This window comes from Pelophylax lessonae (genome assembly GCF_965119305.1).
Source record: "Pelophylax lessonae genome assembly, chromosome: 1".
Taxonomy (NCBI): Eukaryota; Metazoa; Chordata; class Amphibia; order Anura; family Ranidae; genus Pelophylax; species Pelophylax lessonae.
This window is the reverse complement of record NC_138768.1, coordinates 370,891,601-370,910,310: the sequence shown is the minus strand read 5'-3', so window position 1 is coordinate 370,910,310 and position 18,710 is coordinate 370,891,601. Positions and strand designations below refer to the sequence as shown.

The window sequence follows — 18,710 nt, the reverse complement described above, 5'->3', positions numbered from 1 at the left end:
CAGAGAGACCACAGCGTGCCCCCTTTCAATGCAGAGAGACCACAGCGTGCCCCCTTTCAATGCAGAGAGACCACAGCGTGCCCCCTTTCAATGCAGAGAGACCACAGCGTGCCCCCTTTCAATGCAGAGAGACCACAGCCTGCCCCCTTTCAATGCAGAGAGACCACAGCCTGCCCCCTTTCAATGCAGAGAGACCACAGCGTGCCCCCTTTCAATGCAGAGAGACCACAGCGTGCCCCCTTTCAATGCAGAGAGACCACAGCGTGCCCCCTTTCAATGCAGAGAGACCACAGCGTGCCCCCTTTCAATGCAGAGAGACCACAGCGTGCCCCCTTTCAATGCAGAGAGACCACAGCGTGCCCCCTTTCAATGCAGAGAGACCACAGCGTGCCCCCTTTCAATGCAGACTGACCACAGCGTGCCGCCTTTCAATGCAGACTGACCACAGCGTGCCGCCTTTCAATGCAGACTGACCACAGCGTGCCGCCTTTCAATGCAGACTGACCACAGCGTGCCGCCTTTCAATGAAGACTGACCACAGCGTGCCCCCTTTCAATGCAGACTGACCACAGCGTGCCCCCTTTCAATGCAGACTGACCACAGCGTGCCCCCTTTCAATGCAGACTGACCACAGCGTGCCCCCTTTCAATGCAGACTGACCACAGCGTGCCCCCTTTCAATGCAGACTGACCACAGCGTGCCCCCTTTCAATGCAGACTGACCACAGCGTGCCCCCTTGCAATGCAGACTGACCACAGCGTGCCCCCTTGCAATGCAGACTGACCACAGCGTGCCCCCTTTCAATGCAGACTGACCACAGCGTGCCCCCTTTCAATGCAGACTGACCACAGCGTGCCCCCTTTCAATGCAGACTGACCACAGCGTGCCCCCTTTCAATGCAGACTGACCACAGCGTGCCCCCTTTCAATGCAGACTGACCACAGCGTGCCCCCTTTCAATGCAGACTGACCACAGCGTGCCCCCTTTCAATGCAGACTGACCACAGCGTGCCCCCTTTCAATGCAGACTGACCACAGCGTGCCCCCTTTCAACGCAGAGAGACCACAGCGTGTCCCCTTTCAACGCAGAGAGACCATAGCGTGTCCCCTTTCATTGCAGAGAGACCACAGCGTGTCCCCTTTCAACGCAGAGAGACCACAGCGTGTCCCCTTTCAATGCAGAGAGACCACAGAGTGCCCCCTTTCAATGCAGAGAGACCACAGCGTGCCCCCTTTCAATGCAGACTGACCACAGTGAACCCCCTTCAATGGGGTGCCAAGCCCCCAGGACCAGTGCACTTGACTTACCTGTTGTAGTGGCGGCTTCCTCTCTTCAGTCCCCGTGTCTCTTCGAGTCCCCCCGCGTCCCGCCTCCTCCTCGGCCAATGGCATTGGCCAAGGAGGAGGAGGGTCCGTGAGACAATAGCGAATTTTCATTCGCTATTGTCACACAAATGGGCGGGCTCGAGGCGCACTGCTCTGCGCCCCGGGTCCACCCTTTTCGGAGACTCGCAGTGTCAGGACGGAGCCATCGGCTCCTTCTGACACAGCGGCACGGAGGGGGGGGGGGGCTGGGCGGACGTAACGATCGTGCATGCAGGACGTAGCGTTCGTGCTGGCCGCAGGTTCCCCACCCCTGTTTTAGATCAAAGGAATGATCTTCGTTCTGTAATTGAGGTCAGTTTAACCTCCTAAAGACTAAATCGTTTTTTGACACTTGTTGCTTAAAAGTTAAAATCTGTATTTTTTGCTAGAAAATTACTTAGAACCCCCAAACATTATATACATTTTTTATTTTTATTTTTTTACAGAGACCCTAGAGAATAAAATGGCGATCATTGTAATATTTTATGTCACGCTGTATTTGCGCAGCGATCTTTCAAACGCAATTTTTTGGGAATAAATACAGTTAAGAAAAAACAAAAAAAAAAAACAACTAAACAGTAAAGTTAGCCCAATTTTTTTTTTTTGTATAATGTGAAAGATGATGTTACTCCGAGAATTGTGAGAGAATCGTGATCTTTATTCTAATCAAAAAAATTGTGATTCTCATTTTTATCCAGAATCGTGCAGCTCTAATATCTGGTCTCTTACGGTACACAGAACATGGAAATGTTTATTTAGTAAATATAAACTACTAAATACCTTTTCTCATCAGCAGTATTTTGCAGTCTTACGACTTCCATCAGTGTTTGATTTAAGCTTGTAGGAGCCGTTTTCTTTCTCCCATGATTGCCTTAGAGGCTGCAGGACCCCAGACCCTCTGTCTGGACAGTGCTGATTTGGTCCTGCGCTGATCACATGCACCCTCCCCAAGAAAAAAAAACTCTCTAGCAATGCACACCAAACTGAGCATGTGCGGAGTGCCCTCAATGCTCTGTTTTATCAGGAGATGTATTGGGGACAGTGGCAGAAGGGGAGGATCAGAGAAGACAGGATCTAACAACCTTTTTACACAATTTCATAGGATTAACCCCTCAGGTTCCACAGTGAGTATGACAAGCATGCTTTACTGCATATACCAACTGTTTTACTGTTGTGGGTTTAGTAACACTTTAACAGGTTTTTGCTTGACTTTGAAGGGGTTCTAGCAGGCTACTGTAAATGCAGATGCATTATTAATTACATGCTACAACACATTTGTTTTATTTAATAGTAGGCAATAGTTCTCTATGGAAAAAATCTTCACTAATCACTTTAGGGACAGACACTGATGCTGTAATTGGGGCAGACACAGAATGCACAGATTGGAGCACAAAAAATAATTAGAGCATGATGCATAATTTGTCCTTTTCAAAGACCATAGAATGGTGGCTACATGGCTTTGCCATACTGTTAAATGTTCTCTAATTTAGGAGCACAAAACCCTTAGTTTTCTTTCTTGTGGAGTTTAAATATCTTGGTATAAGTTTAAATATGAAATTCACACTTTAAAAATATTTTTTTTCTTTTTCTTTGAAAGACTAAAGCAAGTATACATTTATCTTTTTAAATGGACACTAGAGCATGTTTTTGCCGTTATTTACTGTTTTTTTTTTTTTTTTTTTTTTTTTCTTACCTCAGATTAATGTGAAAAATAATACATTTGCAAAATATGTGGAAAATCACATTTCAGTAAATGACATGAAAGCCTTTGTGTTTGAAAGCCAAGAGGATATGGAGACTTTTTTGAAAGAGGTAAGTGTTATGTTATCCCTTTTTATTGTATGTCATCATACACTGGGCAGATCAAACTACAGTATTTGACTTATTAGCGACAGTTCTTTATTATTTTGTTGTCTTAGTATATGGGAAGCTTGACACCTCTGGTTTTATGTACCTTAAGTGGATCCTTCCCCTCATTTCCAGGCTTTGTGACACTCAGGGTGTTGCTGTACCCCAATCCTAAAACGGTATTAAACCCAAAAGCAAACTTTCATTATATTGCAGCCTACAATTTCTTAGATGTGATGGCCCCGTTCAATTTCTTTTTTAGGCTTTTTTCTATTTGCATCTGGTTATCCATCCAGTAAGTCTGTTGTCTTTCAAATGAACAAGCTCTCCAGCAGAATGTATCTGTTACAGAGATGAGACAAACCATTTTAACACTGATGGGGGTGCTAACATCGATCGGCTTTTTTTTTATTGATGTAAAACCTGTGTCCCTAAAAGAAAAAAAAAATGTTTGCTGTAATTGATTATAAAGTGTGAGCTGGAGTTTGGCTTCAGTTTGTTACTGTATTCAAATCTGCTAGTACATCTAATGCCCCGTACACACGTGCAGATTATCTGAAGACTTTTGTCTGCAGACTTACCAAAACCATATAATATGAGGTCAAACCTAAACACTTTCAATTTGTATGCAATCCGGCAGGCCCTTGCACTACATAGAAAAGGTAAATCTGAAGACAAAAGTCTTCAGATAATCTGCACGTGTGTACGGGGCATAACACTCCCCACTCCGACTGATAGTGCTGCCGTCCAAATGTGCCCCCTGTACTCATTCATTCAGAGTGGGGACACTAATTCAAGAGGTGTGTTACTGGCAAGATCACTAGGTGAAAACAGAGGAAAGAAAGCCTAAGAAAACATCACTAACGCAACAATTGCCTCAAGTGATTGGTAAGCTGCAATATATAACATTTTTGGTTTTGAATTAAATACCGCTGTATATAAGTTTCTTATATATAATCCCATAGAGGATCCACTAGAATAAATGCACTCTTATGCATTAACTTGACTTATTCTGCTTGTGTGTTTCGGTTATGACAATACCTGTAAGTTTAGGATCAGCTACCTAATATATAAAACAACTATGTTACTTGATAACTGTTTACTGAGAGTTTTGCTAAAGACTTTAACCCTTTTGTGATGGAGGGTAAAATAAATCTTAGTGCCTGAACACAATTTTGCAACTTTGACTTTGTTCGTAAAACTGTACATATTGCAAAGACTTTATATCCAGGTAGATTATACCTTGTACTTTTCAGGAAAAATTGAGCTTTCCCTTTTGTTCATTGATGGACACAGCTCCATATCTTCTTTGACCCTTGGGTTATGCTGCTCTCCATAGGAGTAGGACACTAGGCGGAAAAGAATTGACTACACCTATAGGGCAGTCCTAGGGGGTATACTCCCACTTCCTGCTATAGGCCTAGTTCCTTGCTGGAATCTTTGGTCCTAGCATTTTTTCTTTTTTAAATGGAAATTTTTTCTTTAATTATTTTCTGAACTACAACCAAGTCTGTTCCAGTGAGAACTACAATCAACTGCTGGACTGGGCGATGCACTGGATATCCTAGATCCCTATGGTCTTCCCAGTCCGGCCCGCGAGCGCGACCCAAACGCAGCTCTGCCTCGACATAGCCCCACTGGACAGGGGGGCTGGCGAGTTAAACGTTTCGCGAGGACGCATAGCCCTGTTCACGACCTGAGTCGCAGCATACCTCTGGCCCTCAGCACCCCCATTCCAAGATGGTGCGGTGGTCTGCCTGGAGTGGTGCCCGCCCAGTTCCAAGGTGTGGTGAGTAGTGTCCTCCCTTCCCTGGGTGGGGGCCCCTCCCTGGGTTGGTAGGCCCCCCATTGTGTCCTTCCTTCCCAGCGGCGCTCCTCCTCATTATTGAGGTCCACCCTGGCCAGTCTTTCACCTAGCTCCCCCCTCAGTCCCCCCCTCCGTGGGTTGGCCATACTATTTACATGTATTGGGGTGTTCAGCGGTGATGGGGGGGAGGGGACGCGACAACGGTGAACCAGTCCCCAAACATTCTGGAGTGATGGGTCCTGGTGGGGTCCCTGCCAGGGCCCCCGCTCGCTGGCTGCATGTACCTGGTGGTTCTGTGGGGTCCCGGGGGCGCCGCCATCTTGCCTTTAATGGTTCCTAATGGTATCGGCAGCCATGTTTGTGTAGCTCGGTGGCCATGTTTTGACAGTTTCCCATTGATTCTAATGCGGCGGCCATTTTATGGTAGACTGTGCAGCGGTTATTCGGGGGTGGGCCTCTAGTGGCAGTGTCCGCGCTTCCTTTTTGCTCTCTGATTGTCGCACGGCTTGCAGTTTTGGCGCCCTGTGTCCCACCTGAGTCGGTGGTGGTGAGTGGAGGGTGGGCACGCTCCCTCTATCTGCTATAGTAGTGTTTTTTTTTTGGTGCGCTGGGACCTGCGGTGCCACTGGTACAGTGGTGGTGCAGGGGGGGGGAGGTGTTTTCACAGCGATTTTTCCAGATTTTGCTGGCATTCCCTAGATTAACTGAGTCCCTAGAGCATGTGTCACCACCTGACCCACTCTCAGAAGCTGTGGTCTCAGTCTGCCCTGGCGGCCATGACGGCGGTCCTGCAGTCACTGGTGTCCAAAGTTGATATGGCCCTACAAAATAGGCCTAGCAAAAAGCGCCCCCCGCCTTCACCTGCATCCTCTCCTTCCTCATATTCTGAGGTTGATTTGGCCGTCGCGGAGTCACCCTACTAGGTCTGCGTTCACGCTCCCTGAGTGCTCTGACAGTGAGGATGAATCCTCTTCCACTACGACCATGCATGAAAAGGTGCTTGTGGGGGCGCTGATTGTATCAGTGTGGGAAACTTTAAAATTTGAGGACACAGCTAACACTGCGTTGGCTGCGCTGGTGCAGTTTGGTACCCGCAGACCTTCCAAGGCGACTAAGGTGTTCCCCTTTCCCGCCTATTTCGATGATATTGTCGCAAGTCAGTGGGGTTCCCCGAAATGCATGGTTGGGATACCTAAGTGTTTTGCTAGGAGGTATCCTGTTGAAGAGCCCCTTTTAAAGTAGCTGACAGTTCCGCCGGTGGTGGATTCTCAGGTTTCCAGGTTAAATAAAGCCACACTTTTGCCGGTGGAGGACTCTCCGTCCTTTAAAGACCCGGTAGACGAGAGTTGAGTCTCTGGTCCCATACTTTTTTACCGTGGCCGGTTCAATTTTGAGGGCCAGTGTTTGCCATAACCTTGGTCTCCCAGACCTTAACGGAATGGGCTAAGCTTCTGCGCCAGGATTTGGAAGGGGGTCCGCATCCTCCTGAGCTGGCGGATCAGTTGGTACAGGGGTTACAGTATATCTTTGATGCCTCTCTGGATGCGGCCCCTTTAGCCTGCAGAGTGTCCGTGACAGCTGTGACTCTTCATCGCATGATTTGGTTGAAATGCTGGTCTGCGGACCAGGCTTCCAAAAGGGTGCTGATCGATCTCCCCTTTGTAGGAGACCGACTGTTCGGGGCTTCTATGGCAGAGATCATTAAAGGTCTTACAGGAGGTAAGAGTACTCTGCTTCCACAGGTCACCAAGAGCAAAGAGATTAGTTGCAAGCGTGGTCCTTTCTTCTCGGCTCACAAACGGCCCTTTCGTCCCGCGGGATCGCAGGACAAGGGATCAAAATCCGCCCTTAACTTTGCGGTAGGTTCCAAGAGACCCTGGTCTGTTAAGTCAAAAGCGGGTTCCACTGGTCCCGCAGACAAGTCCACCTCTGCATGAAGGGGCACCCTCACCCGTACCTGGGATGGGGGAACATCTTTGCTTTTTTCCAGACCCCTGGACCTCTTTCATTCAAGACAAATGGGTCCACGAGTTGATTCAGTCCGGTTACAAGATCATGTTTCTGGTCCTTGCCTCTGGCAAAGTGCTTCCCTTCCAACTTGCGCCTGTCTCCGGATCGTCTGCAAGGCCTTTTCAGGGCGGTACAGGATCTGCTCTCGCAAGGAGTCATTGTACCAGTTCCAGAGTCGGAACGTTTTCAGGGGTTTTATTTATTCAAACCTGTTTACTGTTTCCAGCAAGGAAGGCAAGGTTCGTCCAATCTTGGATCTCAAATCCCTGAACCGCTTTGTGCGGGTTCAGAAATTTCGGATGGAGTCCATTCGCACGGTAGTGGAATCCCTTCATCCAAGGGGAGTTTCTGGCCTCTTTCGACATCAAGGATGCTTACCTTCATATCCCAATATATGTCGGGCACCAGCTTTTTCTTCGCTTTGCTGTGGGCGAGGAGCACTATCAATTCATGGCGTTACCCTTTGGTCTCACCTCAGCTCCTCGGGTGTTCACAAATGTTTAGGCCCCGGTGTTGGCTTTGCTCAGGCTGAGAGGGATCGCGGTTCTGGGGTACCTGGGCGATCTCCTTCTGCGTGCAGAGTCTCCGACTGTCTTAAAAGAGGATTTGGACATCACTGTGCAAACCTTGCAAGAGTTTGGCTGGAAACTGAATTTTCAGAAATCCGCTCCGACTCCGTCCATCAAGCTGGACTACCTGAGCCTGACTCTGGATTCGGCTTCAGCCCGGATGTTTCTTCTGGAGCCAAAAAATTACAGCATGCGATTCGGCTCCTGTTGTCCAACTGGCGGTCATCTCTCAGGACTTGCATGCAAGTGCTGGGCTTGATGGTCTCCACCTTCGAGGCAGTTCCGTTTACTCAGTTCCATACCAGACCTCTGCAAAAGGAGATTCTTGTCAAATAAGACAATAATTCACAGTTCCTAAACAATCTCTGATCCTGTTGAGCCGGGGTACGAGGGGGTCCTTGATATGGTGGCTCCGCTCCCTGGGGCTTCGACAGGAAAAATCCTTTCTCCCCCTGTACTGGACAGTGGTTACCATGGATGCCAGCCTGTCGAGGTGGGAAGTTGTCTTGCGCAAAGATCTGGCTCAGGGGGCTTGGACTCGGAAGGAGTCCAGGCTGCCAATCGATGTCCCGGAGATTTGGCCGATTCGGCTTTGCCTGTCCCTGAGGACGGATCGTCTGCGGGGGCGCTCGGTAAGGTTTCAATCAGACAACGCCACAGCTGTGGCATATGTCAATCACCAAGGGGGCACCCAAAGGGCCCTAGTGGCCAGGGAAGTGGCCGGCATTCTAAGGTGGCAGAATGCTTTGTTCCAGCCCTCTCTGCTGTGCGCATTCCAGGGTTGGAAAATTGGCAGTCGGACTACCTCAGTCAGCAGGCGCTGGATCCGAGCGAATAGTCCCTTCACCTGGAGGTGTTTTAACAACTGTGTATCCGGTGGGGGACTCCCAATGTGGACCTGGAAGGTTCAGAGGTTTGTGGCAAGGTCTTGGGATCCTCTGGCCGATGCCTCGGACGCTCTGTGGCCCCTTGGGGTCTGTATCGGCTAATGTATGCCTTTCCGCCACTACAACTTCTGCCGAGAATTCTGCTCAGAATCGAGGCAGAAGGGATTCCAGTCATTCTGGTGGCCCCAGATTGGCCTCGCTGGTCTTGGTACACAGGCTTAGTAAGGCTGGTAGCCGATGCCCCTTGGAGACTCCCTCTCATGGAAGATCTTTTGTCTCAGGGACCGAACTTTCATTCTGCTTTACAGTCGCTCGCTTTAATGGCCTGGCTATTGAAAGCCAGGTACTGCGGGACAGAGGGTTGTCGGATTTGGTAATTCCTACACTGTTAAAAGCTAGGAAATCTACTTCTAGGAAGATTTATCATTGAGTTTGGAGGGCGTACATTACTTGCTGCGAGTCTCGGGGCGTTTCCCCCGTTCCTATTCGGTGTCAAGTCTGCTGGAGTTTCTACAAAGGTTTAAATCAGCGGTTGGCCCTGGGCACCAACAAGGGTCAGATTTCCGCTTTGGCAATCTTCTTCCAACGCCCGTTGGCCACAAATTCCTTGGTTCACACTTTCGTTTAGGGGATACGCCACCTGGCTCCTTCGGTAAGGTCCCCCGATGCCTCTGTGTGACCTCAATCTGGTACTGTCTGTTCTTCAAAAACCGCCTTTTGAAAATATTTGTGAACTTCCTCTGCTTACTTTGTCACAGAAGTTGGCCTTCTTGGTGGCTATTACTTATGCACGCAGGATGTTGGAGTTGGCTGTGTTGTCCTGTCGGTCACCATACCTGACAAAGTGGTGCTATGTCCCTGCCAGTCGTTCCTTCCTAAGGTCGTGTTGCCTTCCTTGTGTCCTAAGCCTAATTATCCTAAAGAGATTGCCTTACATTCCTTGGATGTGGTTCGGGCAAACAGGGTGTACTTGGCGGCGACTAAGTCTTTCAGGAAGTCCGACTCGGTTTGTGCTCTCGGATGGACCTCAAAAAGGGTTGTCCGCTTCCTCTGCAACCATTTCCAGATGGATCAAACAGACGGTGGTTCATGCCTATTCCATCAGGGGTCAGGTTCCTCCTTTCCCTGTCAAGGCGCACTCTACAAGGGCGCTTAGTGCCTCCTGGGCCTTCCATCATCAGGCGTCAGTGGTCCAGGTTGGCAAGGCGGCCACCTGGTTGTCTGTGAACACCTTCACAAGATTTTACAAGGTGGATGTATTTGCATCTGCGGATGCTGCTTTTGGACACAAAGCTTAAGCCTCTTGAGGGAGTATTTTTTTTTTTTTTTTTTTGGTAGGTGAGCTCCAGTTCCTGGTTGAGCTCCTGATTTACCTTGTTACAAAACTGAAGTCCTATAGGAGGAAGTGGGAGTATACCCCCCTTGGACTGTCCTATAGGTGTAGTATATTATTTTCTACCTAGTGTCCTACCCCTATGAAGAGCAGCATAACCCAAGGGTCAAAAAAGATATGGCGCTGTGTCCGTCCAATGAACATCAGAGAAAAGGATTTTACGGTAAGACAAAAATGCAGTTTTTTCCTTGTAAATAATAACTGATAATCTCTGTTGTTTTTTTTTTTTTTTTTTTTCTTTTTAATTCTCGAAGGAAAACTGGCCCAAAATAGTATAAAGTTTAATTTAGCTGTATATTTCTTGCTTCTACCATAACTTAACACCAAAGAACAGCCCAAAATAAGTTCTGCTCCTGACGACAGCTGCGACATCACATATGTGCATGTTAGTTGTTGTTTCTACCCGTAGTAGGGCCCAGAAACAACAGTGCCCATTTTGTTTTGTTTGTATCCTACTGAAAACACACACACTAACTGACACTGATAAAAAAAAAACTGATAAAAAAAAAAAAGAATTCTTCCCAAAAAAATACTGACCCTGACCTTTTAAAACTTATATATATATACATACACACAGTATTTTGCAAAAGTGAGTACACCCCTAACATTTTTGTAAATATCTTTTCATGTGACAACACTGAAGAAATGACACTTTGCTACAACTTAAAGTAGTGAGTGTACAGCTTGTATAACAGTGTAAATTTGCTTTCCCCTCAAATAAAACTCAACACACAGCCATTAATGTCTAAACTGCTGGCAACAAAAGTGAGTACACCCCTAAATTGACCCAAAGTATCAATATTTTGTGGCCACCATTATTTTCCACCACTGCCTTAACCCTCTTGGGCATGGAGTTCACCAGAGCTTCACAGGTTGCCACTGGAGTCCTCTTCCACTTCTCCATGATGACCTAAAGGAGCTGGTGGATGTTGGAGACCTTGCTCTCTTCTACCTTTCGTTTGAGGATGCCCCACAGATGCTCAATAGGGTTTAGGTCTGGTGACAGGCTTGGCTAGTCCATCATCTTTACTCTCAGCTTCTTTAGCAAGGCATTGGTCGTCTTGGAGGTGCGTTTAGGGTCGTTCTCATGTTGGAATACTGCCCTGCGGCCCAGTCTCCAAAGGGAGGGGGATCATGATCTGCTTCAGTATGTCACAGTACAAGTTGGCATTCATGGTTCCCTCAATGAACTGTAGCTCCCCAGTGCCGGCAGCACTCATGCAGCCCCAGACCGTGACACTTCCACCACCATGTTTGACTGTAGGCAAGACACACTTGTCTTTGTACTCCTCCCCTGATTGCTTCCGCACACGCTTGACACCATCTGAACCAAATACGTTTATCTTGGTCTCATCAGACCACAGGACATGGCTCCAGTAATCCATGTCCTTAGTCTGCCTGTCTTCAGCAAACTGGGGGCTTTCTTGTGCATCATCCTTAGAAGAGGCTTCCTTCTGGAATGACAGCCTTGCAGACCAATTTGATGGATTGTGCGGTGTATGGTCTGAGCACGGACGGGCTGACTCCCCCACCCCTTCAACCTCTGAAGCAATGCTGAGAGCACTCATTCGTCTATTTCCCAAAGACAACCTCTGGATATGACACTAAGTACGTGCACTCCACTTCTTTGGTCGAACAAGGCGAGGCCTGTTCTGAGTGGAACCTGTCCTGTTAAACTGCTGTATGGTCACCATGCTGGAGCTCAGCTTCAGGGTCTTGGCAATCTTATTATAGCCTAGGCCATCTTTACGTAGAGCAAAAATTATTTTTTTCAGATCCTCAGAGAGTTCTTTGTCATGAAGCGCCGTGTTGAACTTCCAGTGACCAGAGAGAGTGATAACACCAAATTTAGCACACCTGCTCCCCATTCACACCTGAGACCTTGTAACACTAACGAGTCACATGACACCAGGGAGGGAAAATGGCTAATTGGGCCCAATTTGGACATTTTTACTTGGGGGTATACTCACTTTTGTTGCCAGCGGTTTAGACCTTATTGGCTGTGTGTTTTTAATTTAAATTAAATGAATTAATGGCTGTATGAATATTTACAAAAAACTTAAGAGTGTACTCACTTTTGTGAGATACTGTGTATATATACACATTTTTACACACACTTGTTTGTTTATATCTTTCTCCCCTGGCAAGCAGAGAGAAGATGCAATGTATCTTTCTCTCCATTCAGAAGAGAGAGAAAACAGGGACGGGGGCTGCACAGTGACTGATCAATGTGAAAGCCAAAAAGTGGAGGCTATCACAGTGATCAGGTGATCAGGAGCCCAGTCTATGGGCTGGGATCACGGTGTGCAGCACGCTCCCAGCACAAATGCACTGGTATGCATATGCGATCTCATGGAAGAAGACTTACTTTAGAGAGGCCACATATGTGTACAGGCAGTGGGAAGGGGTTAGGATCTACTAATACTATTTGATGCACATATATTTGTGGGAACATGTCTGTATTGCCTATTACTACTTTTATTCTTTTTTTTTTTTTTAGGTCCGTGACAATAGGAGATTAAGGGTAAATGCAGTGTGTTCACCTCCAGAACAATTTGCAGATCGAGAGCCAATGAAACCAATCACTGAGTTACAGTGAGCTGCCATTTTTCTTTCCCTGTAAAAAGCATGACATTTGTCGTATCAGTTGTACCAAGGGAGCTTTAAGTCCAAAGACCTAGGCATTGCTTCAAGTCCAGTCAAAATCGCGGTAAGAAAATTGCTGTAAAATCGCGTGACTTTTTGGTTGCGTAAGTGTGAAAGAGGCCTTATGCGACCTAAAAGTTGCGCGATTTTATTGCCACTATTTTACCGTGATTTTGACTGGACTTGAAGCAATGCCTATGTCTTTGGACCTAAAAATGCATTAAAATCGTCCCAAAGTAGTGCAGGGACTACTTTAAAGTTGTTGCGGCTTGAAGTCGTACAGATATGAAAGGTACTCATTGGAAATCATAGAGTGCTACTTGTCATGCGACTTTGCAGTCCCTATTCGCAGGACAAGTCGCACAACTGTGAAAGGGGCCTAAATTAACTTATATTAGTATCAGTCCATAGGCATAGAAATTAAACCACAAGGTGATTAGTGATAATCTGAAAGATGGTGAAATCGATCTGTTGCAGATAGTAAAGCTGATCCAGCTAGTCGCTTCACCACACCTCGTGTGCTCCTCACCAGATCAATGAAATATATACGCCTTGATTCCGTTCAGGCAGCTTATATACCATCCACAAAGCAAACTGTTAAGAGACAACTTGGCATCAGCCTAGGCAGCTCACCCATCCATCTTTCCATAGAAGAGTGCTCATGCAATAAAGGGACGAAGTATAAAGCATAATACTGTTTAAAGCTTTATTGCCCCAATCCCCATTAAAATTGCACTCACACGATGTATACACAAACAGCTTTGAATGTTTGCAAACTGTGATCAGCGTTAACAGAGTCTCTCACCGCTACTTGCTCGTTGACACTGAAAGTCGGGTGATTCCCGGGCAACCCTGAAACCACCATCACTCACTGCAGAGGCCACGTGATCATGCCATGGACACGTTTCATCATTAAGTCTTCTTCAGCAGGCCAAAACATCAGTGTTGTGTAGGGAGGCTTTGTATCTGATATTTTAAACTGGCATTCCTACCTTATACTATTATATTTGTGTGATATGCAGCCGCTCCATCTTTTATGGATCTTGTTCTACAATGTGCTTTTGTTCTCTATAGCAGAAAATGATTTTGTCACCTTTCCAATACTTCACTGAGGTACAGAAAGGGAGGAGGACCTTTCAGGGCAAAACAATCTTTTTCTGTTTCACATTAATAAATGAGTCTCTTCCTCTGCTCTTTGTACTCCTGGGCTAAAGGCTTGTGTACACTGTAAGAAAATCGGGGTGAAAATTTTTGTCCAAAGGAACTTTCGTACAATTTTCGTATAGTGTGTACACAACTTTCAACAGCCGATTCCGACTTTTCGTACGAAAATTCCCGAAGGCACAAACTGCAACATTTTTCTTGCATTGGAACAGAATGAACAATTTTTTGTTTTAGTGTGTACAGTTTTTCGTACAAGAAAAATCCGAAAAGAGTGCGCATGATCAGAAACAATAAACAACAAAAAAAGGCCTTTGTTGTTCGAAAGTTTTAGTTCATCGGTTTTAATTTGCTGTGAAACAACAAGGAAAATCAGACAAGCGTTCGCCCGATTTTCTTATAGTGTGCACCCCACTTAAAGCTGGTCTTAGATGGATCAAATCTTGGCCAGTTCAGCAGAGACTGGCCCGAGATTTAATCCATCTATAAGCAGGTGGGTTGTACTGAAGTCAATCCTTTGATAGACTTCAGTACAACTAGACTATCTGATTTTTTTTTTTCATGCGATCATTGGCTTTTTTTATGTGATCATTCTTTGCTATAGCAAACAGCAGTGATCGTTGTGTTTTGCCAGCAGGAAAGGCTCCCCGTGCTTTACGCTGACAGAACACAATAGCACTGCAGAAAGGATTTCCCTATTAGTACTGACTATGTTGATTCAGGGATCAAGCAGTTTTTTTCCCTTCTATCCATGGTGGAAGGAAAGGAATTTACATAACTTATTGGCTGCCTTCTCGTAATAAGATAATTCTTGCCAGAATCAGATTACCATCAATGAAGCCTGTAAGCACCCAACATAACATCCCTTTTCTTGGATCATCACTGATAAACTGGTCCTAAACCGACTTAGAGTACAGTGACAGTGCGTATATAAATGAGATTATTGTATTATTAGTGATAATGTGTATACACACACACTTTTTTTTCCTTCAACCACGGGTTGAAGGAAGGAAAATATCTTGATTCCCCCAACACATCAGTGTTGATGGGGGAATCCCTCTCGCAGCGCTATTGCATTCTGACAGCAGGAGGTTTCCCAGCCATCAGAGTACAATGGTCACAAAAAAAAAAAAACTTGAAAGGCTGGTTGTACGTACAATCAGCCTACTCATACATGGATTAAAGTTCGATCCATCTATGGCCTGCTTAATGCTAAATCTTTAATTGCTCACTAATGTTGAAATATTTTCCCAAACTATATTCTTGATGCTGTGTATTTTTGTTTTTAATATGTGTTTCTTTTCTGCCTTTACTCTTCCTACAGACAATATGGCTTTTTCTCTTACTTGAGAGAACTGTTTGATGCTCCTCAGCCAGTGATGAATTACTTGGTCTGCCAGTATCATGTGCATGAAGTTCCTGTGGGAACAGAAAAGACTCGACATTTGATAGAAAAAGTAAGTGGTGAGAAAATACATTAAAGATGCTTGCAATTTTACAGTACATATAATATACTTTATATGACTGTCTTAAGCTGAATGAGGTGAATTTTGATCCATGTATGGGCACCCAGATTGTACACAAGTAGCATCTGCCACCGCAGCAGATGGACTTGTTTCAATGGGCTGCGAGGGCGCTGACGAGCTCTCTTGTTGTATGATTGTCACATTGCCGCGAATGCCTGGTCTCTGTGCCTTCTCCCATTTGCCCGCCCCACTGGTTATTGAAACCTTTTAGCTTATGGCCTTCCCTATGCATTTGAAAAAGAGGGCAGAGTCCCTTAAAACACATTATGCTCCCCCCCCCCCCTCCCGACATCACCAAAGGATTCTGACAACTGTCTCTTTCTCTCCATGCTATCTGCATGCCTGGTGTCCATCCATTGTGTACCTTCAACTGATCTACTGATCATGGGTGCAATTCTTTCCAGGCTCCTGCAGGAATAAATATGTGCATTTATTATTTTTTTTATTATTTTTTTCTGTAAAGTTGAACCTGTCCTTTACCGTACAATATGGGAGGGTGATTTCTACATGTATAACCCTGTTTAGAACAGACTATGTTTAGTTCTATTTTACAGCTGATAATAAAGAACTGTGAACACAGTGTAGACAAGGTTAATTATGTCAAATTTTTGACAGCCCCCTCATTAAAATGTACAAAGCAATGAGTGCATGTAAGGGTTATTAAGCATTTTTTTTTTTAAGTTATGCTATGTTTGTGGGAACACGTAACAAATATAAAGTAGTTGTTGTCCCAATTTGGCTGCAAAAGTGGAAATACACTTTAAGGATAAGCAGTTCGTTGTAACCTGATTAAATGATTTGGAATCCACAATTGTTGTATGCTCTACATAATGCCCCTGTATGGATACCTATACATATTTTTAGGAGGTGTAATACCTTATTTCGTGCGTTGATTTGGAGGAAAAATATTCCCCCGTATAAAACTGGAAAAGCTACAGGAAGTGAATGAGGCTGGAGATCTTGCAGTCCCTAATCCTTACTTTTACTATATGGCTGCTTAGCTTCAGCATTTAGCAGGCTGGGGAAATGTTGAGTGTCGGGAACCAAACAGGGAGATTATATCCTCTATTTTGTCTATTAAAGATGTAGTGGAGTGTCTGGAGGCAGGAGAAATGGGTAAACTGACAATGTGTCCTACATTGCTCCTGCTAAATAGATTGTGGATCAAAACAAAGCAACACTTCAAATACGAGGGATATACAAGATATTCTCGGCTTTTCTATAATTATAACTTTGTTGAATTATTTAAATTGAAAGGTTTTTCGACGTGGTCTGAATATGGATTGCGATATATCCCACAAGTATATGAGGGTACAACACTGAAGGATTTTCAGTCACTTAAAATGGAGTTTGGACTTCCAAATGTTGTGTTTTTCCAATATTTACAGTTAAGACATGCCATATCTGCACAGGCAAAGATTTCTCTCTGGACTCTGTCTAATCCGGTGATACTATATAGGCTTCTGGGAAAGAATATTAAAAAAGGTACTATCTCATTTTTGTATAGCTCCTTTTTGAATCAAGTATCCAATGGGATGTCTTTAACATGTAGAAAGGGATGGGAGGAGGATATTGGTCCCATGTCTAATGAGGAATGGTCCAATATTCTGGAAAATGTGACTAAGGTCTCCCTCTCATCCACACAGAAGATAGCACAGCTATAAGTGGTTAAAAACCTCTTGTCTCATCATGTCAGAATACATGCATAGGGCAGCACTTTGCTTCAAGTAGTGGACTGTGGAGATCTCGTGTAAAAAAAACATTTAAGCTGCCTGGCCTTTGAGGGACAAGGTCTCTTGTGGACTTGCTTTTGATATGATCATCAAGGATGCTACTGGTGGTAGGAGTACCTATGTTCCCCAGAGGAAGAAACCCAAGGCACATACTGGGAGGTCTTCTGCACTCTTTGACTGTTAAGAAACTTTCATTTAGTTTCTCCATTCCCTCAACCTCAATGAGACTCTCCAAGCTTGGTCCCTATCCGCTCGTAAGATCCGGCACTCAAATCTTCCAAATTCTCAGACAAGGTTGCTTCTGCATGACTGTGTGTCCCCACTTTCCAGAGTGGTTGGATGTTTTTGAACTTTTGTGGATGCTTGGACAAATTGCATCTCCAATTCATGGAGCAGGAATTGGTATTCCAGGGCTAGAAACTGCAGTTTCACTTCCTGTCCCCTCCTGTTTCTCATCTCCAGCCCCCCTTTATCATTGCACAGTTAGCAGACCTCCATTGAGCACTTTTGGACCAGGGTGTCATTGCCCCAGTTATTGTGGCAGAAAAGCTTCAAGGATTTTACTCGAACCTGTTCTCAGTTTCCAAGCCAAAAGAGAGCACTTGCCCCATTTTTAATCTCAAAGCTCTGACTGTCTTCATTCAAGCCTAGAAATTTTGCATGAAATCCACAAAATTTCTAAACAGAATTTCTAGCTGCGGTGGATATCAAGGATAGGGGCTTGCATATCCCCATCTTTCCTGTGCACCAAAGTGCTGGTCCCAGTATTAGCCCTGGTGCTCTTTCGTAAGACCCCCATTATAGAATACTTAGTTGACCTCCTCTTGAGGGAACAGTCGGCATGGGCTCTGTTGAACAATGTGGCTATGATTGTCAAGGTGTTAGTGGTTAAGATGGATCCTTAACCTTCGGAAATCATTTCTGGAACCAACTCATCTGTTTTTCTTTCACAGAAGAAACTTCAGATTCTCTGATGTAAGATTCAAGCTCTCCAGTAATCGTTAACAATGCAACATTCTGTCATTGTGAGACAATTCAATCAGATCTCTGGACAAAACAACTCATTTGACACCAAGACCAGGTTTTCCCTGGTCTAGACTCAGGATAGCCTTTATTTCCCTTTCTTTGTTTTTATTTTTTATTCTAGGATCCGCGCAAGGGATTCAGTCAGACAAAAGCATGACGGGGATGTACACCAACCAACAGGGGCAAACCAGAAGTCTTACTGTGGCAAGAGAGGTAGATTGGATACTGTCCTGGGCAGAACTTCACTTTCAATCCTTGTCCGCTGTATACATTCCAGGCCTAGACAATTGGCAGACAGACTTCTTTAGCTGACAGCACTTTGATCCAAGGGAGTGATCCCTACCCTCAGAGGTGTTTAGGATTCAACAACAAACTAGACAGGTTTATCTCCAGATACTGGGATCCTGTAGTGGATGCTCAGGTGGCTCTGTAATATCGGTACACCCCGATCTATACCTTTCCTTTACTGAAGCTTTTTCCTTCTCTGCTTCACAAGATCAAGATTGGGTTTTTATTGTTAGGGATCAGATGCATTCTGGTGATCTTCATTGCTCTAGACTGGCCAGGCATGTGCTGACCTGGTAAGATATCTAGGAGATGCACCATGATCTATACCAGATCAATTTCCTTTGTCTCAAGGATCAATTTTCCATCCTGCTTCGTGGTTGCTGGCTTCAATGTTATGGTTTATTGAAGTTCAGGTTCTGCGAGACAGGGGCATTTTTTTAAAATCTGATTCT

General features: G+C 45.3%; 1 protein-coding gene across 1 annotated transcript in view; it reads left to right on the top strand.

Moving 5' to 3' along the window:
• Nucleotides 1–18,710, top strand: part of SMC5 (structural maintenance of chromosomes 5) — a 193,865-nt gene that overhangs the window by 52,733 nt on the left and 122,422 nt on the right. The window contains exons 11-13 of the mRNA XM_082243764.1: nucleotides 3,063–3,176; nucleotides 12,379–12,473; nucleotides 15,010–15,142. Of these exons, the coding sequence (XP_082099890.1) occupies nucleotides 3,063–3,176; nucleotides 12,379–12,473; nucleotides 15,010–15,142 (342 nt within the window). The remainder of the gene's footprint in view (nucleotides 1–3,062; nucleotides 3,177–12,378; nucleotides 12,474–15,009; nucleotides 15,143–18,710) is intronic.